This window comes from Rhincodon typus, chromosome 8 (genome assembly GCF_021869965.1).
Source record: "Rhincodon typus isolate 14 chromosome 8, sRhiTyp1.1, whole genome shotgun sequence".
Classification (NCBI taxonomy): Eukaryota; Metazoa; Chordata; class Chondrichthyes; order Orectolobiformes; family Rhincodontidae; genus Rhincodon; species Rhincodon typus.
The window spans coordinates 82376955-82404648 of record NC_063339.1 but is presented as its reverse complement, the minus strand read 5'-3'; the positions used below and the strand labels follow the sequence as shown (position 1 = coordinate 82404648).

General features: G+C 44.8%; 1 protein-coding gene across 4 annotated transcripts; it reads left to right on the top strand.

The window, feature by feature from the left end:
* Positions 1-27456, top strand: LOC125483743 (gastrula zinc finger protein XlCGF17.1-like). 4 transcript variants are annotated; one of them, XR_007262687.1, is made up of 6 exons: positions 1-115; positions 1734-1839; positions 3203-3341; positions 8361-8476; positions 25485-25538; positions 27237-27456. XR_007262687.1 is itself a non-coding variant. In XM_048600318.1 (6 exons), exon 6 carries the CDS (start codon positions 16416-16418, stop codon positions 17469-17471), a length of 1056 nt encoding a protein of 351 aa, XP_048456275.1. In that variant the 5' UTR covers positions 1-115; positions 1734-1839; positions 3203-3341; positions 8361-8476; positions 11103-11178; positions 16314-16415; the 3' UTR covers positions 17472-23914. The 4 variants fall into 4 exon arrangements, 3 of the variants coding, with proteins under 3 accessions (XP_048456275.1, XP_048456274.1, XP_048456276.1); XM_048600318.1 differs by lacking the exons at positions 25485-25538; positions 27237-27456 and adding exons at positions 11103-11178; positions 16314-23914; XM_048600317.1 differs by lacking the exons at positions 25485-25538; positions 27237-27456 and adding an exon at positions 16314-23914.
* The last annotated feature ends 238 nt before the right edge of the window (positions 27457-27694 follow it).

The window sequence follows — 27694 nt, the reverse complement described above, 5'->3', positions numbered from 1 at the left end:
GGGAATACAGAACGGAGCATGCGCTGAATGGGCGATGGCTGTGGTCGGTGGTGTTCCTTTCGGCTCCGCAAACGGTGAAAATGAAGCGGATCGCAGAGCGCAGTGAATCTGGCAGGTGGACGGAAAGACTTCGTAAATCTTTTGTGCAAATGTAAAATTCGAAGAAGAGACTCCTGGGCCCACGTTTGCACCAAACGGGCCGACGACTCCAGTCTTCCGCCCGGGGAAGGCCTCGGCACTATCCGCCATCTTTGTTTAGGGCACTGGACTGGGGGGCGCGTGTGTGGATGCCATCTTTGTAAAAGCTTACTGCCCATTGTTCAGAATGGAGACAACCTGTCAGTCAAGTTGCATTAGCCTTTCACACCTCCGTGTCTTATTGATGAGACAGAAAGGCTGCAGACAAGGAAAGAAAAGGAAGCAAATCCTACTATCATGAGATAGTAGGAGCTGCCGATGCTGGAGAATCTTTGACAACAAGGTGTAGAGCTGGATGAATACAGCAGGCCAAGCAGCATCAGAGAAGCAGGAAAGCTGACGTTTCGGGCCTAGACCCTTCTTCAGAAAAATGTTATCATGATCCCATTACCTCATGAGACAAACTGCTCAGTGTGCTTTCCACAAAGAATCCCTGCAATGTGGAAACAGTCATTCGGCCCATCAAGTCCACACTGACCTTCTGAAGAGCATTCCGTCCAAATGCACCCCCTAACCGATCCCTGTAACCCTGCATTTCCCATGGCTAATCTATCTAGTCTGCAAATCTCTGGACACTATGGGCAATTTAGCATGGCCAATACAACTAACCTGCAAATCTTTGGACTGTGGGAGGAAACCAGAGCGCACAAAGGAAACCCATGCAAAAAACGGGGAGAATGTGCATACTCCACGCAGAAAGTTACCTTAGGGTTGCATCAAACCCGGCTTCCTGGTGCTGTCAGGCTGCTGTGCTAATTACTGGGCCATTGTGCTGCCCAAAGATGTGGTCAGTCACATGAAGACCCAGGGCAGTTGCTCATGACCCTGATTAGATGTCACCATAGAATTGAGGGACAATGTGCAGCAGGGAGCATATGTACTTACCTGGGCTAGGAGGGAGTTGATGGATATGGTGAATTTCTAAAGTAAATTGGGGTGGCACGGTGGCTCAGTGGTTAGCCCTGTTGCCTGACAGTACCAGGTACCTGGGTTCGATTCCACCCTCAGGTGACTGTGTGGAGTGTACACTTTCTCCCTATGCCTGTGCAGATTTCCTCAGGTGCTCTGGTTTTCTCCCACAATGGTATACAGGTTGTATGGACTGGCCATGCTAAAATTGTTCAGGGTGTTCAGGGTGTCCAGGGATGTGCAATCTAGGTGGATTCGTAACGGGAAATGCAGGGTTACAGCGATAGGGTGGAGGATGTTGGTTTGGGTGCTTTGCTGTTCAGAGGGTCAGTGCGGACTTGGTGGGCCGAGTGGCCTGCTTCCACACTGTAGGGATTCTATAAAAACAGACGGTGCTGGAGAGACCTGGTAGGACAGACAGCTTTGATGGAGATATAAACAATGTGTAACCTGATATTGTGTTATATTCTATCCTGGACTGACAGTCATATATTTTAGAAACTTCTCTCACTGAGGCTTGGAAGGACACACACACACATAAACACATAAGAAAGATCAAACATAGGGAATAACTTATCTGAGTTCTAACCTTGACTGACACTGTCTTTTCTAAACTTCTTTTGCAGAATATTTGAAGTGAATTCACAGACAGGAAACTCCAACCAAACATCACATAAGAATCTGACAGAGTCAGTGGAATTATCAGACATTGGGTATTATTGGTCTTTGAGTGTAAGTGTTGCCTTCCCAGTCATTAACATGTTACTGCATATAATTTCTTCATCACATCCTCCCTGTCAACCCCTTGTCCAAAATTTAAATTTGCATTCCATAATCTGTTTCTGATCAGCTGATGTGAATGTCTTGTTTATATCTACCTTAGAATCATAAACCTTTACAGGTCTGTCAAATCTCTTACTTGCGCCCTCACATCACAGATACTTCGGTCCTGAACCATTCTGGTGAACGAGCCATTCTGTCTCTTCTCAATGGCCATGCCATCCTTCACAATGTGTGGTGATCCCTGGTTTGCACAGACTCAGATATTCTCTGTTCCCATGTGTGATGTCATCACACAACAACAATTTCACAGTGACATCACCTACTCCCTGGGGATTTCTGTAACTGTCAGATTGTTCACTGTCTCCAGTGTTTCTGATATCTTTCCAGCGCTCTAGGCTCCAGGAGAGTTTCAAATTGAAAACGGGGATATTGTTTAGTATTTTTGACCATTCATGAACAATTTTCGGCTTTTAGTATTGTGCCTGTTACCTGTGAGAGATTCTGTGGCTTTTGGGCTGGTGTGTCTCCTTTAATGTGGATCTGCTCCCATTTTAATACATCACTGTAATTCGGTTCTTCCCTCATCTGTGTCTGGATGAGGTTTCCACCATATCTCAAAAAGTCGCATAACATGAAAACAGACCTTTTTGTCCAACTCATCCACGCTGACCAGATATCCTAATCTGAACTAGTCCCTTTGCATCATTTAGCCCACATCCTTCTAAATCATTCCTATTCATACAGTCATCCAGGTGCTTTTTAAATGTTGTAATTGTAACCACTTCCACTACTTCCCCTGACAGCTTGTTCCATACATGCACTACTCTGTGCATGAAAAAATTGCCCCTCAGGTCCTTTTTAAATCTTTCCCGTCTCACCTTAAACCTATGTCCTCTAGTTTTGGACTCCCCAACCTGGGAAAAAGACCTAGGTTTTTGACCCTACGCATGCCCGTCAGAATCTTACAAACCTCTATAAGGTCACCCCTAAGCCTCCGACGCTCCAGGGAAAATATCCCCAGCCTATTCAGCCTCTCCCTATAGCTAAAACCTTCCACTCCTGGCATCATCATTGTAATTATTTTCTGCACCCTCTCAAGTTTAAGTTCAGGTCATTTCCTGACCATATGCTGTAATTTAGAAGCTGTACTTTCCAAGAGTATATTTCTCAGTCGAGTATTTTCCTTCCTGCACTGTAATCCTTTTCACTTCTGCTGCAGTGCTTGCATTAGCTTTCAGATTTAGCACCATGTTTATTCTCTCTCATTTGTTTAGTATGTCCTGAAGTATTAATTGTGTGTTTCCGTCCACAGCTATCAGTAAATGTTACCAATCCCATTATTTGTGGAGAAGATGATGCTTCAACTTGCTGAACTGCTGCAGTCTGTCTGGTGAAGGTGCTCCCACAATGCTGTTGGCTAAGGAGTTATCAAGTGATAGTGAAGGACCAGGGTATTTGACCAAATTAACAATTCTGTATTTTTTCACATTTTTAATGTTATACAATGATCTGAGAATACACACAGAATAGTCATAAAACAATATTTGATACCAGGCCACCTATGGAGATATTAGACCAAATATAGAGTAAGTTTTAAGGAGCAACTTGAAGAAAGAAAGTGAGTTTGAAAAATCAGGGAGATTTAGGGAGTAAACTGAAAAGCTCATTGCGTTGGAAGTGAAAGCATGGTGATAGAGATGGGACCCTTAAAATTAGGAATGCCTACGTGGTTGAAATTTAGAATACACTGTATCTCAGAGGTTTGTGAGACTAGAGGAGATTACCAAGGGTGGGATGCGCTATGGCTTAATTTTCTGAATAAGGACAGGAAGTTCAATATTTTGGTGATTTGTCATCCAGGAAATGTGTAGGTCAGTGAGCAGACTGCATACGAAGCAGCACTCGGGCAGCACAGTTTCGGATGTCTTCAAGGTTGCAGGGAAGTTGATTGCGGGAGGCCAGCCGGGTGTGTGTAAGGATAGTTAAGCCTAGAGGTAACATAGGAATGGATGAGCGTTTTGGCAGCAGATGCTATGAGACTGGGGTGAAACCGGGCAGTGTTCCTGAGCTGGAAATGGGAGGCGGTCTGAATGATGATGGGGATATGCGGTTGAAAGCACATCTTGGGTGAAATATTTCATCATGGTTTGTGAACAGTCTGGTTCAGCCTCGGACAGTTACCAGGGAGAGGGATGGAGTTAGTGCTGAGGGAGTGCAGTTTGTAAAAGGGAGTGAAAACAGTGGCTTCAGTCGTCCTCATATTTAATTGGAGGAAATTTCGGCTCACCCAGTGCTGGATGTCAGACAAGTCAGGACAGTGTGTGGCTGGGAGGTGATGGTCGTCTCAGACGCCTGATTGCATGGTCCTTTCAGATGGTGGAGGTTGAGATTTTGGGAGAGCGAGGTGTTGGGATATTCTGTGAAAGTTCTGGTTGAGTTGTAAATATTTAAAATCCTTTTCCTTCCTGTCTCGTCCACCTCTCACTTTGTCCTGCTATAGAAACCAGAGTCTTGTACAGGCCCTTCCCTGAGGGACATTAGTGAATCAGTTTGATTTCAAGGAGATGTGCAGCATAGAAACAAGCCCTTCTGCCCACTATATCTATGCTGACCAACAAACACAAATCCCATTTTCTTGCACTTGGTCCATAGCCTACTATGCCCTGGCATTTTAAGTAGTCATTCAGATGTTTCTTAAATGTTGCGAGACTACCTGTCCCCACCACTCCGTCAGGCATGTTGCATATATCTACCACCCTGTGGGTAAAGTTATTTTTCTCTGATCTCCTCAAAAAAACCACTTTCCTCTTTCCATCATGTCTACTGGTCTTAGATCTGTCTTCCAATGGGGAGAGATTTGCAGAATGTAATCTGTCTATGCCTCTCATAATTTTGTAGACCTCAATCAGACCCCCATCCCCATCCAAGCCGCCTCTGTTCCGGGGGAGTCAAACCCAGCCTATTCCAGTCGCTCCTCATAATTGAAACTTATCATCCCCCAGACAACTTCCTGGTTAATCTCCTCTGCATCCTTTCCAGTGTAATCACATGCTCCCAATAGTGTAAGCAAAACCTCATACAGTCTTCCATCTGTGGCCTTAATATGACTTCCTTTCCCCTATATTATATGCCCCAGTAAATGACGGCAAGCATTCCATCTGAGTTTTTCACCACCCTGTCAACGTTGCTGACACCTTCAGAGATCTATGGGCTTCTACACTAAGGTTCCTTTATTCCTCAGTACTCCCTAGGGATTGACCATTTATCATGTAAATCCTTCTCTTTTTAGAACTCCTAAATACACCACTTCGCGCTTATTGGGATTACACTTCATCTGCCACTGATCTGCCCAATTTACCAGCTGATCAATATCAGACTGTAGCTTGAGATCATCCTCATCACTATCAACAACACAATTGTTCTTGTCATCTGCAAACTTACCAATTCTACCTTCCATGTTCACATCCAAGTCATTAATGTACATGCAAACAACAAGTCCCAGCACCAGTCCCCATACTGGTCACAAGGCTTCCAAATACAAAAAGACCCCTCCACCACCACTCTTTGCCTACTATTTGTAACCCAGTTTTGAATCCAATTTGCCAACTTGTCTTCGATTCCATGCGCTTCTACCTTTTGGATCACCCTTCCATGTGGGACACTGTCAAAGGCCTTAGTGAAGTCCATGTAAACCACATCAACTGCACAACCCTCATCAAAATATGTAGTCACCTTCCCAAAAATCTCAATTAACTTAGTCAAACAGGACCTCCCTGTAACAAATCCATGCTGACTATCTCTGATCAATCCTTTCCTTTCCAAATGTTGATTAGTCTTGTCCTTCAGAATTTTTTTCCAATAATTTCCCTAACACAGACGTCAGACTATCTGATCTCTAATTACGTGGCCTAGCCCTGCTACACTTCTTGGATAAAGGAAACATATTAGCTATCCTCTAGCCATTTGGCACTTCACTTGTGGCCACCAAAGTATTAAATATACCTGCTAGAGCCCTGGCAATCTCCTTCCCTTGCCTTCCCTAGCAACCTGGGATACATCTCATCAGACCCTGGGGGTTTAGGAACCGTTATACCGGATAAAACATCAAATACCTCCTCCTTAATTGACCTTGATGTGGAGGTGCCAGTGTTGGCCTGGCGTTGGCAAGGTCAGAAGTCACACAACACCAAGTTCTGGTCCAACAGGCTTATTTGAAAGCACAAGGCACTGCTCCTTTGTCAGGTGAAGTGACAAAGGAGCCAGCAATCCAAAAGCTTGTGATTTCAAATAAACCTGTTGGACTATAACCTGGTGTCGTGTGACTTCTGACCTTTATTAATCTTAACATCTTCTCGGACCTCAGCATATCAACTGAAATCTCCAGCTACAATGTCCCTCTCATCTGTGAATGCAAATGAACAGTATTGATTTAAGACCTTACCCATGTCCACTGGCTCCATACGCAGGTTGCCCCTTTGGACTCGAATAGGTCCCATTGTTTCCCTTAATCCTCTTACCCTTCATATAAAATGCTTTGGGGTTTTCCTTGATTCCCATCTGCCCAAGATACAAGGTACTCCACTGGATTGATGTCCTGTACCTGACAGATACTTCCATCTTATTTCTTTATCCAACTCTCGGTATCCCTTGACATCCCGTGTTCCCAGCGCGTGCTGTCCTTGCCCTTCACTCTTAGAGGAGGTTTCAGTGACAATGCAGCATCTTTTAGGGCCCAATAAATTCGTCAAAAACTTTGATGGAATTTGAACCGGCTTAATTTTACGTTTTCACGAGATCTTTATCATTCCCTCTTTTTCTGTTCTAGACCAATTTCACAGGATATTAGAGAGAGAGGCTCTTTACTGCTGATGTGATTAACAGCAAAATCCAATCTATTGTGAACTTGTTGGTGTCTCAGCAGGTTGATGAGTGAGTGAATTCCTTCCCGTACTCAGAGGAGGTGAACAGCCTCTCCCCAGCGTGAAAGAATTCACTCACTCATCCAACCTGCTGAGACATCAACAAGGTCACAAGTGATTGGATTTTGCTGTCAGTCACATCCAGCAGTGAACCAGGTTTATCAGGGTCTCTTTCTGCAGATTTTAGGAAACTAGTTTCGACTTAGTTTCATTGGATGAAGCTGTTTGTTACTTGTTGTCCAACAGAGTGCCTTTTTGGGCCGTTTCAGAGGGTAGTTAGGAGTCACCACATTATTGTGGGTGTGGACTCATATGTTTGCCAGACCAGGTTGGACCTGATCAGTTGTTCCAACGATCACTGGTAGTTTCATAGCTGACTATGGAGACCTGCTTTCAATTCCAGACTTTACATATCGAATTTACATTGCACAAGCTGCTCTCCGGGATTGACCCAGTATCCACTGAACATTAACATCAGGATCACTAGTTCAGTGACATCCCAACCACACTGTTGTGGGAGGTTTGATGCTGGATCACTAGTCCAGTGACATTCCCACCGTACTATAATCTCCTCCTCAACTCCAGATCAGTTTATGAAGTTAATATTACGTATAACATTCAAATCAGTATTGTGTAAACCAGGGAATTGAATCTTTCTAAGACTCTGACATGTTAGGTCCTTTTGAAGGGCACTCCCTCTCACCTGCATTCTCTATCCTCGCTGCCAACAAGTATGAGGAACTTATGAAGATTCTATGATTGAGACAATTCCATCAGCTGCCTCCTTTTTACTAGCCACCAGGCCAAACTGTCTCTAAACCTCCCCATATTAGAGACATAACTTTACACCTTTCTCCATACAGCTTCCATAGTCACCAGCTAGTTAATACTGGAGAGAGAGTGTCAGTGCTTCACCAGTGGCATGTTTTTGTAAAATCCACATTCACAGACAGTGCACCCATTGTGGTTCCAGTCCCTCCATCTGCTTTCACTGTGGGAAGGGGGTCAGCCACACCAGTGAGTTCACACCAGGGAGAGGGCATTCACCTGCTCCATGTATGGGAATGGATTCACTGATTCCTCAGACCTGCTTGCACACTCGTGAATTCACACTCAGAATCCACCAGCACAGTCGCACTGAGGAGAAACCATTCATGTCCTCTCAATACGGGAAGAAATTCAAGTCACTCATTCCCACCTCAGCACCCAGCAACATGTTCACACTGACAAAAACCTGTTTCAAAGGTCTCCACGTGAGCAGAGATTTTAAATCAAAACAAATCTGCTGAAACGCAAACCTATTCACATTGGTGAGAAACATGTAACTGTTCTCTGTGGGTTCACTTGGTTATCTCACCCACAACATTGAGCACCATGTTCATTCTGACAGTAGCTGGTTGTTTCTGGCGGTATTAATAATTCCTGTAACTGGGTTGGAGTTTACTCTTCTGAATAAATATCAAATAAATCAGCCTTGGATGCAGGACATCATTGTTGCTTTCTGTCTTTTCCACCTGAGTATTGATGATCACTTTTTTAAATTATTCACAGGATGTGGGCATCACTGGCCAGGCCAGCATTCATTACTCATTCCTATTTGACCAGAGGGCAGTGGAGAGTCAACCACATTGCTCATATGACATGAAGTCATATGTAGGCCAGACCAGGTAAGGATGGCAGTTTCTTTTTCCAAAAGGACATTAGTAAACGAGATGGGCTTCCGCTTACAATTGACAATGGTGTCATAGTCATCATTAGACTTTTTATTCCAGATTTTTATGAATTTAAATTCCATCGTCTGACTTGATGGGATTGAGACCCATGTCCCCAGAACATTACATGGATTTCCAGATTTCTAGGCTAGCGATAATACCACTAGGTTGTTGACTTGCTCGCTGACCTGGCTTGTTTTTGTTCAGATGTTTCATCACCATGCTGGGTGACTTCATCAGTGGCGCCTCCGATGAAACGATGTTATTCTACTCCGCTTGGAATTTACACTGTCCGGTCCGTTATGGTGAGTACTGTCATTTTCTGGGTTTGATCTGTATGGGTTTGTATATGGGGTCCAATTCTAGATGCTTGTTGATTGAAGTATGGGTGGAGAACCATGCCTCAAGGAATTCCTGTGAGTGTCTATGTTTGATTTGGGTTACTATGGTTACCTTGTCCAAGTTGAATTGATGGCCTTCATTGTCTGAATGCACCTTAATATCGGTATAGTCAGACCATGAAGGTCATCAATTTAACTGGGACAAGGTAACCATAGTAGCCCAAGTTAAACGTAGACATACACAGGAATTCCTCCACCCATACTTCAATCAACAAACATCTAGAATTGGACCGCATTTACAAACCCATACAGATCAAAACCAGAAATGACAGTACTCACCATAACGGACCAGACAGTATAAATTCCAAGCGGAGTAGAATAACATCGCTTTATTGGAGGCTTCACTGATGATGTCACCTAGCATGGTGACGAAATGTCTGAACGAAAACAAGCCAGCTCGGGGAGCAAGTCAACAACCTCATCCACAACCCGAGTTACAAATCTTTGCCAAAACTTTAATACCCCAAGCCATCACCTTCCCTAAATATGATCATTGCCTGACTGGAGCTCAGCAAGGACAATCTGGGGGCACTACAGCATAAACAGAATGTCAGCCTGGGCACAGTCCTCCAGGGCCACATTGAGAAGGACAAACAGGACTTGGGTCTTTCTCATCTCTGTTCACCGACAGCAAAATCCCTCTGTAGGTTCATCCTGAGGCGGGGAAGAAATGTGTCCCAGCCGCTCTTCTCCATGATTTGCAGCTCCTAGACATGAAACACAAGCTCCTTTACAACTGAGTTTAGAGTCAGTAAGAACAACGGGGAATACTGCAAACGTGCTGTCAAATCAGAGATTGGGGTCAAACTGGGATCTTTTCCTGAGTGAAAGTGAAACGGGAGGTTTAAGTTTCCAGTCTGACAGTGATACTAGTCATTATTCTGTGAAGGTGTAATATTTCTACCTGACAGACCTGAGCCTTACTGTTTTAACGTAGGTGTTAATTCCTTTAAAATTTAAATCAATTGTTTATGCTCTGCAATAAAGTAACAGATGGCAGATTACGCAGGAACTTAGTCACTACTGGTAAATCTATACAATAGATATTTGATCTCCAGACAAAGAAGGACGTGTCATGTTTCCCAGAATCCCCTGTTTTATTGTGGGGGGGGGTGTGTGTGTGTGTATATATGTAAAGATCTACAACCTGGAATATCCACAAGAGATGTGATCCTGACAGTGAATCTGGGATCATTCCCGACGTAAACTCCACCACTGACTCCACTGAAGGTTGCAGGCTCAGGGAGTGGACTGTGAGGAAGCTGTTCAGTATCCTGATTCATATCTGGTGAGGAACCATAGGAATTCTTACTTAGGAACTGTCTGAGGTTTTACTCGGTGTCACTCTCGTGGTAAAAGGGGAAAAGTTTCTTCCGGTTTACCACCTTTGTGACCCTCATACTTTTATCCACCGCAATCATGTGATCCCTTAGTCTCCTCTGTTCCAAGAAAATCAACATCAATCTATCCAATCTCTGTTCATAACAAAACCTCTCCAGCCCAGGCAACATTCTGAGAAATCTCCTCTGCAGCCTCTCCAATGCAATCACATCCCTCCTTTAATGTGGACTGCAGAACTGCACACAATACTCTCAATGTGGCCTAACCAATATTTCATGCAGTTCCAACATAACCTTCCTGCTTTTAAAATCTGTGCCTCAGCTAATAAAGGCAAGTATCCAATATGCCTTTTTAACCACTTTTATCTACCTGCTACTTTAAGGGAACAATGGATATGCACAGCAAGGTCCCTCTAAGCCTTGGTGCTTCCCACAGTCTTACCGCTCATCTGGTATTCCCCTGCCTTGTTTCTCCTGCCTAAGAGCATCACCTCACATTTATCTGGATTTTTGAATTCCAATTGCCACTGATCAGCCCATCTGACCAAATGATCTATACCCCTCTCTGATTTAAGGCTCCACCACTCCACCATTTCCGTATCATGTACGAACTTACTGATTAACCCTCTTATATTAAATTTTAAATTGTTTATATATGCTTTACATTGCAAGGGCTTTAGTGCTGATCCCTGCAGAACATCAATGTGTATAGGCATTCAGTCACAAAATACCCCTCAGTCATCATCCTCTGCTTCCTGCCACTTGAGCATTGTGGATTTAATCTGCCAAATATCCTTGTATCATATGGAATCTTACCTCCGCTATCGGTGTCTCATGCAGGATCTGATGAAGAGACTTGCTGAGGTTCAAGTAGACTACATCAAATGCATTGCTGTTGTCTACATACAGAACCAAGGTAAGCGGAGATAAGTTCAGTGGGGCAGGAGCAGGCAGAGACAATGGGTCAGCCGGGACAGTCACGTTTATGGATTTTGGGAAGGAGATGGAAATGGGCGGTGCGGGGTTGGGGAACAATGAGGTTGAAGGCTGTGGGTGGGAGGTCACCTGAGGTGATGAGGTTATGAATGGTTTGAGAGAGGATGTTTTGGTGGTCAAGGGTGAGGTCATGATCGAGGGGGCAAGGAGGTATCAGAGAGTTAGAGCCTGGCTTCAGCGATGTAAAGGTCAGTGTGCCATACCGCTACTGCGCCCCCTTTTCCTGCAGGTTTGATGGTGAGATTAGGGTTAGAGCAGAGGGCTACACGTTCTGTGGGGGAGAGATTGGAATGGACACCGCTCTCACCGCCAACATCAAAGATGACATCACTTCTGCCAACGTCGCCACTCACACCCCTGATGTCGCCGACGTTGCCGCATCCACCGCCAACGTCGCTGATGACATCACTAACTCTACCCCCACACCCAGCTCCAACCCAGCCAACAGCTGTACACCCAAGCCCTGCTGCGTCTTCACCATCCCCCCCAGACCTCCCCCTCACTGAGGACAAATGATCAGTCCTCAGCAAAGGACTCACCTTCATTCCCCTGTGCCCACATATCAAAGAATTCCGCTCATGTCTGGATGTCAAATTCATTTTCCGCTGCCTCCACCTCCGCGCCTATTTCTTTGACAGGGAGTCTAGCCCACCCTCTGGAGGCCCCTTTTCCCACCTCCAACAAACCTCATCCTCCTGGACCCCACCCCACGGCCTCCTATCCTCCCTCGACCTCTTCTTTTCCAACTGCCATCGCGAAATCGATTGCCTCAACCTCTCCACCACCATCACTCACTCCAAGCTGTCCCCAACGGAACACGCAGCCCTCCGCTCTGTCCGCTGCAACCATAACCTCACCATCAAACCTGCAGATAAAGGGGTTGTAGTAGTGATATGGCGCACTGACCATTACATCGCCGAAGCCAGGCGCCAACTCTCTGACACCTCCTCCTACCGCCCCCTCGATCATGACCCCACCCCTGATCACCAAACCGTCATCTCTCAAACCATTCACAACCTCTTCACCTCAGGTGACCTCCCACCCACAGCCTCCAACCTCATCGTTCCCCAACCCCGCACCTCCCGTTTCCATCTCCTTCCGAAAATCCACAAACCTGACTGTCCCAGTCAACCCATTGTCTCTGCCTGCTCCTGCCCCACTGAACTTATCGCTGCTTACCTTGACTCTGTTTTCTTCCCCCGGTCCAGGAACTCCCCACCAACTCTGGGACACCACCCACACTCTCCACCTCCACCAAGATTTCCACTTCCCTGGCCCCCAATACCTCATCTTCACTATGGACATCCAATCCCTGTACACTTGCATTCCCCACGCATTTGGCCTAAAAGCCCTACGCTTCTTCCTCTCCCGCAGACCCAACCAGTCCCCCTCCACCGATACCCTCATCGGCTTAACCAAACTCGTCCTTACCCTAAACAATTTCACCTTTAACTCCTCCCACTTCCTACAGACTAAGGGCGTGGCCATGGGAACCTGCATGGGCCCAAGCTATGCCTAGCTCTTCATAGGATACGTAGAACAGCCCCTCTTCCACTGCTACGCTGGCACTAACTCCCACCTCTTCCTCCGCTACATCGATGGCTGTATCAACTTTACTAATACCTTTCACCCCAACCTCAAGTTCACCTGGACCATCTCTGATACTTCGCTCTTCTTCCTGGACCTCTGTGTCTCAATCTCTGGTGACCGCCTTGAAACTGACATCTATTTCAAGCCCACTGACTCCCACAGCCACCAGACTACACCTCCTGTCACCCACCTTCCTGCAAGAATGCGATCCCCTGCTCCCTTTTCCTCCGCCTCCACTGCATCTGCTCCCAAGATGGGGCGTTCCACTCCCAAACATCCCAGAAGACCTCTTATTTCAAGGACCACAACTTCCCCCCCCTCCAGTGTTCAAAAATGCTCTTGACCGCATCTCTTGCGTTTCCTGCACCTCTGCCCTCACACCCCTCCCAACAAAAACGAAGACAGAATCCCCCTTGTTCTCACATATCACCCCTACTAACCTCCGTATCCAATGTATCATTCTCCGCTACTTCTGCTACCTACAATCTGACCCCACAACCAAAGATATATTTCCATCCCCATCCCTATCTGCCTTTCCTCGGGACCGCTCTCTCCGCGACTCCCTCGTCCGCTCCACACTCCCCACTAGCCCCACCACCCCTTGCACCTTTCCCTGTAACCGCAGGAAGTGCTACACCTGCACCTACATCTTCCCCCCCCTCACCTCCATTCAAGGCACCAAACAAACCTTTCACATCAGACAGAGGTTCACCTGCACATCCATCAATGTGGTCTACTGCATCTGCTGCTCCCGATGTGCCCTCCTCTGCATTAGTGAGACCAAGCGGAGGCTCGGAGACCGCTTTGTGGACCACTTGCACTCTGTTCATGACAAACGACAACACCTTCCGGTCATCAGTCACTGGTCATGAACTGCTCCCGCTCCCTGGGTGACATGTCCATTTTGGGCCTCCTCCAGTGTCACAATGACTCCACTCGGATAACTGGAAGAGCAGCACCTCATATTCCGCCTTGGGAGCCGACAGCCCAATGGCCTGAATGTGGATTTTACCAGTTTCAAAATCTCCCCACCCCCGGCCTCATCCCATGACCAACCCTCCCTCTCATCCCCACCTTCTTGACCTGACACAACCTGTCCATCTTCTCTCCCACCTGTCCGCTCCTCCCACCTCACTGACCAATCCCCACTAGTCCCTACCTGCACTCACCTATCATCATCTCACCTACCTTCCCCAGTCCCACCCTTCTTCTCTCTACTTATTTCTGAACTTCCTTCCCCCTCCCCCATTTCTGAAGAAAGGTCAACTTTCCTGTTCCTCTGATGCTGTCTGGCCTGCTGTGTTCCTCCAGCTCCGCGCTGTGTTCTCTCACAAGCTGTTTGTTAGTTTTGGAGCAGACTGCTTGTTACCTCTGCCACAGACTTCGTAAGAAAAAATACACTGCATTGTCACACCCATTTGCCTATGTTTGTCCTGTATCACTCTAAATCTTTCCTATTTATTCCCCCCCAAAAAAGTGCCTTTTAAATGTTATAATTGTGCCTGCCTCTACCACTTCTTTTGATAGCTAATTCCGTACACCACCCTCTGCGTGAAAAAGTTGTCTCTCAGGTCCCTTGTCAATCTTTCCCCTCTCACCTCTAATCCATGTCCTCCAATTTTGGAGCTCTCCTACCCTGGGAAAAAGACCTTAGCTATGATTTTATAAGGTCATCCATCCCTCAGTCAAATAATTCTCCTTTTCCGTTTAAAGTCTGACGATATTCAGGTCGTAATGATTAGCGTGATTTTCTATGTTGGTTTCGAGGCCGAACTGTAAATCCTGTCCTCCTTATACCTTCGAAATGTGAATTAGCAAGATGATTGTATGGAAGGACAACATAAAAATTCAGAACATTGTTCCTCAGGTGTTCCTCAAAGTTGTTAAATCTATCAATCTCTCTTCTCATGGCTCGGCTGAAATGTACCCAGGTAACTGTTCCAGCGGGCTGATTGTGGCTTTCGGCCAATAGGATGAGAGGGGGCGGGGCTGAATGGTTGAGGTGTGTGATGTTTGGTGTTTCAACAAAAGGTGCGGGTCTTGGTTAGAAACGTGACCCTCTATTACTCCAAATGCAATGAGGACGTTGGATGAAGGAGAAAAAGTAGAAGGTAAAGTCAGTGAACGTCGGAGATCGGGGAGAGAAATAACAATAGTGTGGATTGGGATATGTCCTAAACACGGCCACACGAATCAGAAACTTTCGTGATCCGAGACAACAAGGTGCAGAGCTGGATGAACACAGCAGGCCAAGCAGCATCATAGGAGCAGGAAGGCTGACGTTTCGGGCCTAGACCCTTCATCAGAAAAGGGGGAGGGGAAGGGGGTTCTGAAATAAATAGGGAGAGAGTGGGAGGCGGATAGAAGAGGGATAGAGGATTCAAGCCTTCCCAATTTGGCCCCAACCGTGACAATATCTACACTCATGGTATTGAGCGTCCCTGCTTTCCTAACCTATTCTTCCTCCCACCTATCCCCTCCTCCCACCTCAAGCCACACCTCCATCTCCTACCAACCAACCTCATCCCGCCCCCTTGACCTGTCCGTCCTCCCTGGACTGACCTATCCCCTTCCTAACTCCCTACCTACACTCACCTTTACTGGCTCCATCCCCGCCTCTTCGACCTGTTTGTTTCCTCTCCACTTATCCTCTCCTCTATCCCTCTTCTATCCACCTCCCACTCTCTCCCTATTTATTTCAGAACCCCCTTCCCCTCCCCCTTTTCTGAAGAAGGGTCCAGACCCGAAACTTCAGCTTTCCTGCTCCTCTGATGCTGCTTGGCCTGCTGTGTTCATCCAGCTCTGCACCTTGTTGTCTCGGATTCTCCAGCATCTGCAGTTCCTACTATCTCTGATTCACTTTCGTGATCCGGTTTGCAGCAAACGGCAAAACATTTGTCGAGGGCAATGTTCCATGCGCGGCTGCCATCTTTGTAGGGGGCAAGGCGCAGCAGAGCGACTTCTCCAGCCTTGCTTTGACAAGGCTGAAGGACAGGGTTTCTCTTCAGCAAATTCAAACCAAGAACAATGTGTGTCCCTTCTGAATCTATCCTGAACTGACTGTGTGGAATTTTCGTTGTATAAATTCCCTTTATAGGTTGTCCAAAAGGGATTTCACCCGATTCATGAGCATCTCAATGCCTTTGGCCGTGGAAAGTTTCAACCTTGTCTGTTCTGTCTGTAGGAACTCATGGAAATAGACACGGCGAAACAAGGATGCAAGTTTACTATTTGAGATGCTATTGTTCCAGGAGCGTATCTTGGTAGACGGGGTGGTAGATTCACTTCCCTGAAAGACGTTAACTGAACCAATTAGGTTGTTCATAACAAATTCAGCAAATTTCATGGTCACGTTTTCTGAGTTAAGCTCTGTAAATTCAGATTCATTCAGCTCAATCTCAATAATTGTCTTTGTTCTTTTTCTGTGCTGTCACTTTTTTTTTCTGTTTTACATCAATATTACAGGATATTGATTGGAAAGTGACGATTTAGTGTCTGGAAACTGAAATCACAGATTCTGATGGATTAATGCAATTTATTGCAACCTGAACATCATCAGATTTGAAGATGGAGATAAAAAGCATTAACAATGCTGAGAAACTTAACACGTGTTCTATGTGTGGACAAAGCTTCAGCCAATCATCTGGCCTGTGGAGTCACAAGTGCCGTCGCACCCAGAAGAAACTGTGGAACTGTGGGGAATGTGGGAAAGGATTCAATTACCCATCCCAGCTGGAAAAGCATCAGCGCAGTCACAATGGGGAGAAGCCATGGAAATGTACAAACTGTGGGAAGGGATTCAATTACCCATCTGAGCTGGAAATTCATTGGCGCACTCACACTGGAGAGAAGCTGTTCACCTGCTCTCAATGTGGGAAGGCGTTAGCTCACTTACAGAGTCTGCTGGTACACCAACGAGTTCACACTGGGGAGAGACCGTTCAACTGCTCTGGCTGTGGTAAGGGATTCACTACATCATCCAGTCTGCTGATACACCAGCGCATTCACACTGGGGAGCGACCTTTTAAATGTTCAGACTGTGGGAAGAGTTACCAAAGTTCCGGGGAGCTGATGTCCCATCAACGTGTTCACACTGATGAGAGACCATTCAGGTGCACTCACTGTGGTACTGGATTCAAGCGATCATCTCAACTCACTGTGCACCAGCGAGTTCACACTGGGGAGAGACCGTTCACCTGCTCGGAGTGTGGGAAGGGATTCACTCAAACATCTGACCTGCTGAAACACCAGCGAGTTCACACTGACATGAGACCTTTTAAATGCTCAGACTGTGAGAAGTGCTTCAAAAGACTGGGGGATCTGAAGTCCCACCAACGTGTTCACACTGATGAGAGACCGTTCTGGTGTTCGCGCTGTGAGACTGGGTTCAGGCGATCATTTGACCTTGCTGTACACCAGCGAGTTCACACTGGGGAGAGACCGTTCACCTGCTCTGAATGTGGGAAGGGATTCACTCAGTCATCCAACCTCACTGCACACCAGCGAGTTCATACTGGGGAGAGACCATTCATCTGCTTGGAATGTGGGAAGGGATTCACTCAGTCCTCCAATCTCACAGTACACCAGAGGGGTCATAGCAGGGAGAGACCATTCACCTGCTAGAAATTGATGTAAAAGTATTGATTTAGCTCATCATAGTTGCTGAGAGACCAGTAAATTCACAAAGAATGACACTGATTGAATATTAGTGTTAATTACATCCAGGACTGAGCCATGTTCATTAGTATCTATTTCTGCTGATGTTAAAATACATGAGCCCAGTCATTGGGGTGACTGTTCCAGATAAAATTCAAATAAATAAGCTTTGTATTAAACACACTGCATTAAGTATTTTTAATATTTCTAACACAATTTAATTTATTTTGAAAGGCTCTTCCTCTCCCCTGTTTCCTCCATCCTCCCCTCCAACAAGTGTGTGCACTTCATTGAGCTTCTCTGTCACTGACAATTAGACAATCCAATCAGCTGCTTTGCTGTCTCCAACTCGCCCACTGAACCAGACTGTGTCTAAAGATCCCCCTTGCCCAAGCACTGAATCCACATTTTTCTTCAGTTACTCTGTCATCTGCTCTCACGACCAGTCTGTGTTCATCTTGGACATGAGACACACCTCCTGATTCATCAAGCGAATTTTGACTAAAATCCTGATGTAATTTTCACCTCTTTGATGGTATCGTTATCACTGCTTCTCCCTCTTTGGTGTTGTCTGACTTTTTTTTTCAAATCTGACATGATCATCTTGTCTACAAACCTCGACTCCACTGTCTGAGCAAATCACTGTCCAATCTCCAAACTCCCTTGCTAACTCTCTTGAATATTTCATGTCCCAAAGCCCTGTCCTTTACTAGAGGTTAATGTTTATAACGTTGAAATCCGGTTTCTGCCCTGGCGCAGTATTGAAAAAAACTCTTGTTAAAGCCACAGATAATATCATATGTAACTGTGACTGAAAAGAAAACTATCACTTCTCATCATTCTTGACCAGTCTGCAACCTTTGTCAATGTTGACCACACCATTCGTCTCCAAGGCTTCTTGACTGTTGCTCAGCTGCTGTCATGTAGTCTCATTATTCTCTATCTAATTGTAGATAGAATATCACTAGCTATTGTTTCCTTTCCAATTCCAATAGGTCCCTCGAATGTCCCCAAAGGATCAAGTTTTGCCCACCTGTCATTTCTCATTGGCATGTTCCTACAGCAACATCATCTGGAAATACTGTCAGTTTTCACATGTATACTGACAGCTCCAAGATCCCAGGGTTGCATGTGCATAGATCTTTGAAAGTGGAGTCACAGATAAACAGTGTGGTGAAAAAGGCATGCTTGCCGTCATTGATGGTAACATTTGAGCGTAGAAATTGGGATGTCGGAGGAACAAGCTGCCAGAGGAAGTGGTGGAGGTGGGTGCAGTTGAAGTATTTAAAATCTGGATGGGTATACGAAAAGGCAAAGATATGGCGCAAATGCTGGCAAATGGGACTAGGTAAGATTGGGATGTCTGTTCGGCATTGATAAGTTGGACCAAGGGGTCTGTTTCTGTGCTGTGTGACTCTATGATGGTGTGTCTCGTGGAAGCTGTCCCATCAGCCACACTCCATTTTACTGGTCACCCCATGTAAGGTCATTCATTGTCCAGGAATGTATGTCACGGATCATCAAAATCAGTACAGATGGTTTTGTTTTAGCTACTGAAGACCAACTTTAAGAAAAATATATTAGGGGTGGAAGATGGTATTTAACCAAACCAACAGCTTTAGATATGATACGCACAAAACAGATCCTCGGAAATAGAGTCAATGTATTGTTAATATTATTGATCAATTGGAGTTAATTAGTCATGACTGGAAACAAAAACTTAGGTTTAAAGCAATGTTTATATAGTAACAATTCAGTTCCTGTTAACTTGGAAATCAAAAGTGAAGCAGAAATGAGATAGAAACATAAAACACAGAGATCCCAGCTGTAGTCCAGCAACTCCAGTTCTACCAAATGATCCACTCATGGCAACAAATCATTGAGTATTATCTTTGTGAGCTATGCAATTGCTGTGTTGAACATGTACTGGCAAAAGACATTTGATGAAATGCTGCATAACTATTGTGAGGAAAATTAGAGCTCATAGAATAAAAGTGATAGGAGCGGCATGGAGATAGAATTGCCTGGGTGACCAGAAACAGGGTAGCTGTTAACAGTTGGGCTTGGACTGAAGGACGGTTTCTAGTGAAGTTCTGCATGGTTTAGTTTGATATATATTTTATTGATGTAGACCTCAATGTAGAGAGCACAACTTCAAAATTTGCAGAGAACACAACTGGAAGATTTGTGACTTGCGAGGAGGATAGTGTGGAACTGTGCGAACAAGAGAGTTGTGAATGTGCTGTGCTGACTTCTGAATGACGGTGGGGCCATTAAACTGGACCTGGTTGCGGAAGTGTTTACAGCCAGTGCCGGTGGCTGTTTCTAAAGTCTCCCCAGCCACATACTCCATCCACTCCTTTTCTGTTGCCATGAAGGTGTTTACTGCAAATCTCCTACTGCTGTATACCTTTGATAACTCCCTCAGCAAATTCCACTCACTTCCTCGGTATCCTTGGATCCACCTTATGCAATCCCAGTGCCTGAGCAGCTTTCAGGACAGGCAAAATCTCATATCTCCTCCGTATCGATTATAAACCATCCCAGATCTTGAAGTAACAATAAAATTCAATCACTGTGGTTACTTGTGAACTTGCTGGTCTCTCAGCAGGTGGGATAACTGAGGGAATTCCTTTCCACACTGGGATCAGTTGTACAGTCTCACCTCACTGTGAACACGCTGATGTACAGTGAGTTGAGATGATCACCCGACCCCATTCTCAGAGTGAGAGCACCTGAACAGTTTCTTGTCAGTGTGCACACATTGATGGCACATCAGGTCCCAGAAACATTTACAGCACTTCCCACACTCCGGTCTTTTTTAAAAAGTCTTTCATCAGTGTGAATTTGCTGGTGCCTGAGAAGAACCGAAGAAAGTGAAATCTCAAAGATTTTTGAGTAGATTTGTAGCTCGGGTTGTGGGTGTTGTGGTTGGTTGGCTCGCCAAGCTGCTTCGTTGTTCCACAGGCGTTTCATTACCCTGCTGGGTAACATCATCAGTGAAATCTCTCCCACATTTGGAGCAATTAAATGGTTGTTCCCCAGTGTGAATTGCCTGGTGTGTCAGCAAACTGAATGACCAAGTGAATCCCTTCCCACACTCAGAGCAGGTGAATGGTCAGTCTCCAGTGTGAATCTGCTGGTTTCTTATCAGGTGGGATGACTGAGTGAATCCCATCCCACATTCAGGACAAGTGCATGGTTTCTCTTGTGTGTGAACTTCTAGTGGGTCAGAAAGCTGAATGACTGAGTGAATCCCTTCCCACACTCAGAGCAGGTGAACAGTCAATGCCCAATGTAGCTTTTCTGAAGTATTAGCTGTTCTTTTGCCTGATTGAAACCTTTTCACATTTGGAACAAGCAAACAGCCACTCCTGAAAGTGAACTCACTGGTACCTGTGGAGTTGTGATGAGGCAGTGAATCCCTTCCCACACTCAGACTGTGCTGATGTATTTCCAGCTGAGATGGGGTTCTGAATCCTTTCCTAAAGTCACCAACATGTCCACAGTTTCTCCCTGTTGTAACCGCACGTGTGTCTCAACAGGTCAGATGATTTACTGAAACCTCTCACACACACACAAGTGTACAGTTTCTCCCCTCTCTGAACGGTGCTTGTTCCTTTCATGTTCAAAATCCCATGATTCTCCGGTTACAATGAGTTGACCAACTCCCGCAGATTCTGATGTGATGTCTGATTTCTGACTGTAAATCCTCCTCCTCTTATACCATGTGTAATTTATTTAAAATAGAAAAAGGCAGTGAGAAAGAATGAACAAAAACACAAAGGCAGATTGTAAAATTGAATGAATTTTGTAGTTTGTGAGGTCTATACAAGGAGAGGTGACCATGATAGTCTCAAAATCTCAACTGGTTCACTAATGTCCATCAGTGAACCACGCGGCTGGACCTAGCCAGGTTCTGACCAGAGAGTGTGCAGAAGCAAGGAGAGAGATGGACAGAAAACAAGTGGGAACGTTGAAGGAGAGGTGTTTTATATATCCACCACTTAATGAGAACTTTCACAGAATCTACCACACCCTCAATTTCCACAACCAACAGGACCTGGGTAGCAGATGCTTGTGAACATCATAATCTTCAATTCAGGCTGTGATCAGATGAGCAGAAATTTCCTCCATTTAATTATTGGGAAGTCTGAAACTGTTTCCTTCCCTTCCCTTCCTGCTAGAATATTCACTCCCTCATCACGGAGTCCACCCCTCTCTCTGCTAACTGTTGGAGACTGAACCAGACTGCTCACTACTATGGCAAATGTTTCACCTCATGACAAGCTTCCAACCATAGCTGTAAGATGAACTGCAGAAATTCACCAAAACCTCATAGACAGAACCTTCCAAGCCCATGGTCACTTCCATCTAAAAAGACAGTGGCAGCATAGGAATACAACTTCCTCATCATTCTGACTTGGAAATATATCACAGTTTCTTCATTGTACCTGGGTCAAAATCCTGCAATTCCCTCTTTAAGGGCATTGTGGATCAACCTACAGTACATGAACTGCAGTAACTCAAGAAGGCAGCTCATCACTACCTTCTCAAGGGCAACTAGGAATGATCAATACATGCTGGCTAGCCAGCGACCCCACATCCCACGTAAGATAGATAAAGAAAACAATTTTCACTTTAGTTGACAGTAAATGCGTTACAGGACCCAGATTGAAGATTTTGGGTAAGATCTACAGGGATGATGTGAGGAAGAAATAATTTGCAGCTATAAGTAAAGACTGAAACTCCATGCTTATAACGAAAAATAACATCTATATCTTGATGATTCGAGCAGTCCTGTTTGATGCTTATTGTGATGCCTGTTTGCAATTTCCCGATACCAGTTATCTTGAAATATCCTGCCAATGAGGCTGGATAGAAGTTCAGAAGATACAACATTTGCATTGGTTTAGGTTTGTTGTGTGTAAATCTTCCCCTTCTGACCGTCATCATAGGATGTTCTGAAATCAGTCCAGGGGAGAAATTCAACATTGTCCCCTGTCCTAGGATGACCATGTATGCTTTCTAGGCCACATTGCTACTCACCGTGATTGGCAGTCCCTCGATTCAAGGGTGACATATACTCAGGGTGGTGAGTTTCTGACCTGGGAATTGTGACTGAGGATAGCCCCAGATCTTTGGAGCAGGACATCTCATTGTGTGAATATCCAAGATGTTTTTTTCCATGGTAGAGGAGTGCAAAACTAGAAAGCATAGTTTAAGGTGAGAGGGGAAAGGTTTGAAAGCGACCTGAGGGCAGTATTTTTCACACAGAGGGTGGTGCATGTATGGAATGAGCTGTCAGATGAAGCAGTGGAGGCAGGTATAATTACAACATTTAAGAGGAATGGATAGGGCTGAGTTGGAAGAGTTTAGAGGAACATGGGGCAAATGCTGGCAAATGGGACTAGATCAGTTTAGGATTCCTGGTTGGCACGGATGAGTTGGAATGAAGGGTCTGTTTCCATGCTGTATAACTCTATGGCTATGACTGTTAGAGGTAGGGGTTCCAGAGAGCAAAATTTGCTTCCTTTTCTTTACTTCTGTGCTGTCACTCTACCTCATCAATAAGACATTGGGTGTGAGAGACTGATGTAGTTTGATGAACAAGTTGTCTCCATTCTGAACCATGGGCAGCAAGCTCTGCCCAGTCATTCTAAACATTCTCCCCGACAAACATAGGAACTGCGCATGTGCCCTGATACTTACTGACCCCCCCCCCAATAAAAATAGCGGCCATTCCCTGGGCCAGTCTTTGGGACGAAGCCTGAAGCCATCGTCCCGTTTGTTGTGAACGGGGACCAGGGTTTTATTATTTGAGATTTGCAGGTTTCACAAAATGTTCACAAAGCCTTTTCATTTGCCCGAACCATCGCTCTTTCCTTTCTGTCTCAGTTGCAATATTTGTGGAACCAAAAAAACCGAAACCATCTCTCTTACCACCACTTGCTTCGTACATACTCTTTTTGTAATCAGCTCTGTGTTTGTGCACTACGCTCCTGTTATCTTGATATGGGACGTTTTTAACTGCATGGTCCTTTGGGTAGGGTCACCGCCATGGAATAGACTGACAATTTGTGTTCACATGCTTTTTTGGAGTGCAAAATGAAACGGGACCACCAAATTACATTGTTCCAGATCGATTATACTGACATTTACCTGAACCAGAGTCTAATATCATGATGCAGTATACATCTCTTGTAAGAATCACAGATTTGTTAGTGTGTAGAAAGAGTCTGGTCATCCCATTGTGACTATGGCAGATTTCCAAATGACCATCTAACCTAAATTCATGTTACTGCCTTTTCCCCTTACTGCTACCTCAATCACATCCCCATGCATTATTTTACACACCCTAACCATGAGTTACCTTTGGATGTAAAATAAATACAATAAGCCATGGAAAAGTGCTGCCGGAAGAGTCATGTCAAATTGAAAATGTTAATTCTGTTTCTCTTGACACAAACGTTGACAGATCAGCTGACTTCCTCCGGCACGTTTTGTTGAAACACATTTAGTTCTTTCCTTGAGAAAATAGATGTTTGAGAAATCTTCAGACAAAAGTGGAAGGTGTTTTACATCTTTCCTCTGGGAATCGAGGTGAAATGGATGTTGAGTTTTGGAAATCTGTTAGGATCCTATTAAGTGGCACAGCAGGCTTGAGGCATATGACATTTGATTCCTGCTTTTACTGACGATAATCTGTTTGATTGATATTACCAGCCAAATTAATAATCTGTGACAGAGCTCACCCGGAGGTGTGGCAAGACTGACTGCAGCATGAGAGAAAATGGTAGAACACTGCAACTGGTTGCATTGTCCTTCCTGTAGGCCACAAGGACGTAAGGTGCCGAATATTCACCTGAGATCTTACCTAAATGGAATTGAGGTGCTGGAATGTCAAAAGTGCAATGAGACTATTTGAAGGAAGAGCAGGGGAGATAGAATCCCTACATTGCAGACAGAGGCTATTTGGCACATCCAGTCTGCACCAACCCTCTGAAGGGCATTCCAACCAGACCCACTCCATTCCCACATTGCACATGGCTAATCCCACTAGCCTACACATCCCTGGACACTATGGGGCAATTTAGTGCAGCCAATCTACCTAACCTTCTCATCTTTCAACTGTGGGAGGCAACTGGAGACGGGGAGAACATGCAAACACCACACAGACAGGTCCGTGGTGCTGTGATGGAAGATGGCTAACTACTGGATCAACGTGTCATTCAAGAAGTGGTCTCCATTCGCTTCTACCAGCAGGTGGAGGCAGCATGCCTTGCCAGATAATGAGGGAGCACCACTGTTTCTCTGAGTGTTAGATGAAAGCGATACTGCACTATAGAAACACAACACCCCCCACTGTCTTGGGTAGTGTTTACCCCTTAATCAAAATGACAAAACAGATTCTGTGTTTGTTCTGAACTTGCTGTTAGTGCGGGTTTGCTGAGCAGACTTTGGCTGCTGTGTTTCCAATATTACAACAACATTCACACTTCTGAAAGGAGTTGCTTGGCTGGAAGATGCTTTGAGATGTCCACTGGTGATGAAAAGTGCTTTCTGAAAGTGAGTGAATCTTTCTTTGATTTTCTGAAATCCCAGTCTTCTGGTCATGTATGCAATCCTCAAGTGAGTGAATCTTTCTCTGAGCTTCAATGGGGAAATCTTGGCTGGTACAACTTGTGGAAATCTGTTCCTCGTGAATGGTTTTCTTTGTGTGAAAGGAGCATTTGACAACAGCTGCAGCAGATTATTCCTGTCCTTAGAACCTCTTTATCCAAACTCTGAGAATACAGCCCCAAATGAGAAATGGCAGAAGTTGCTAACACAGAACAAAGGAAGTGCTGATTGTGTTAATTGTGACTCGGCAGGCAGATGAACATTTCTTACAGTCTGTAACAGAAATGACAGGGATTTTTTTGAAGCAGATTCACAGATTTATTCACCATCTGACAGAGTGACTTTGGGATTTTCTAGGTTGATGAACTTCAGCACCTTGAAATTCAGAGACTTCAGGTGGATATGAAAAAGGTAAAATTAAATTGCGAACATATATGCCTCTTAATCTCAGGATAAAAGGAGAAATTAATTCACTAGTGAACGTGCTTGGCTAGTTCAATTAGTCAGGCATGAGACTCTTAATCTCAGAATCATGGGTTCACCCCCACACTGGGCACCTTTACTTTGGAATTTCTGAGTTGACACCCAGCATTTCATTCCTCTAGCAGTGTCAATGCTCAAGCAAGATCTTTCTCCTGCTGCTTTTGTGAATATCTTAGTTGCTGGTGTCTGGGTGAAAACTGTTTCCACTTCATTGGAAGGGTGAGAAACAAGTTTGTAGGTGCAGCCTCATGTGCAATAAATGATAACACTTTCAAATGGCAAGTTCTACCCCAATCCCTGGACCAAGAAATCTGCTCAGAGTCTCAGACTATGAATGGTGACTCTTTGAGGGGACTAATAGTAGTGGGTCCATGTCAAATGGAGCCAAACCAAAATTAACTAATTTAGAAGGTTGGGGGAAATACATCACTGATGCCCTCTCTAATGTTATCCACCACAACAAAAACAGATCATCCCATGTGACCTGCTTGTGTTTGGATAATGAAATGTTTATTCCCAGTAACGGAACGAAAGGATGTGAGTTTTCAGTGTGAGTCAGAAGAGTTCTGAGTGAATGAGAATTAAAACTATCTCAGAGCAGAGAACTGATTGGTCCAGAACGATTCTGCCAACTTCTGTTTCTTCACTTTTTCCATTCATATCTCCTTCTGCCTTTCACCATCTTCCTTTTGTTTTTATTCAGTCTCTCCTGTCCTCCACCCTGTCACAGAACTTCTCTATAATTCTCTGGTCTTCTCCCCCTTCCCCATCATTGGATTGTTTCAAACTTGTTGCAACTCTCACTTAGGTCAGTTCTGATGGAAGGCCTTCAAGCTAAAATGTTATTTCTCTTACTCTCTCCCCACAGAGGCTGAATGAACTGGTGGGTATTTGGGCATTTCCTGATTGTAAAGTCAGGAACTACTCTGTAACAAGGACAATAGAGAAAGTATGTGATTGACTGTGATGCAGGAAGGTAACCAGCTGAAATAATGAGTCAATCATCAAATTGTATTGATCGATCATTACCGTCATCTCTGAGGTGGATACGGTCAGAAATCACACGACATCGGATTATAGTCCAACAGGTTCATTTGAAAACATAAGCTTTCTTAGCCTTGCTCCTTCTTCAGTTGTTGGTGAGAGAGATGGTATCAGACACTGAATTTCTAAGTAAACGATCAAAGGGTCACGCCACTGATGAGGATATATTAAACAACATAAGATGCTGTTAAATCTTTAATCAGTCAAACGGTTTTAATAGATTAATATGTATATGTAAATCCCCGAATTCGTTTCAAGTCAATGTCCTCAGAGAACTAAAGATTTTATCAGTATAAAAAAGAGGTAACATTTTAGGTCAGACAATGCATGTTAGATGTGAAGCTTTGTTTCGAATCTGTTTGTGTTTTGGTTTGGAGTCAGACTGGTTTTATTTCTAAAGTCGGAATTTATAAAACACCACATTGACTGACTGTCTATAAACTGTGTACTTTTTGAACAAAATAGAATGTCACCCCAGTCCAACACCAGCACCTCCAAGTCATCTCTGAGGTGTTTAGGGGCTCTGAAGACTTCTGAAGGTTCAATGGACTCAAGTCGTTAACTCTGTTTCTTTCTCCACAGATGCTGCCAGACCTGCTTAGTTTCTGTGGCAATTTCTGTTTTTGTATCATCTCAGGGTTTGTGGGATCTGGAAATTAATATTGGTGTCATTGGCAGTCCTGCCCTATCGTTTTATTTTAAACAGAATGGAGATGTCAAATAGTATCCTTCTGACTATAATTCAATATCAATCCCAGTCAAAGCAGTGGGTACATTAAAATGAAGTGGCCTGGCTGAGTGATCTGAAGCGAATCATTGGTGTTTCAATCTCAATGAAAGTGTGAATTGAAATCCTACTCCTGTCAACATTTCAGGTTAGTAACTAACGAGGCACTCGCAGCGCCCTCTTTAGGATTCTCAAGTAGCATCTACTGCATGTGGGGTTCCCTCCTGGCGGAATGATAAGGCTGAAGCTGTCTCAGCAATCTTCAGCCAGAAATGCTGTGTAGATGATCCTTCTTGGCCTCCTCCAGTAACCA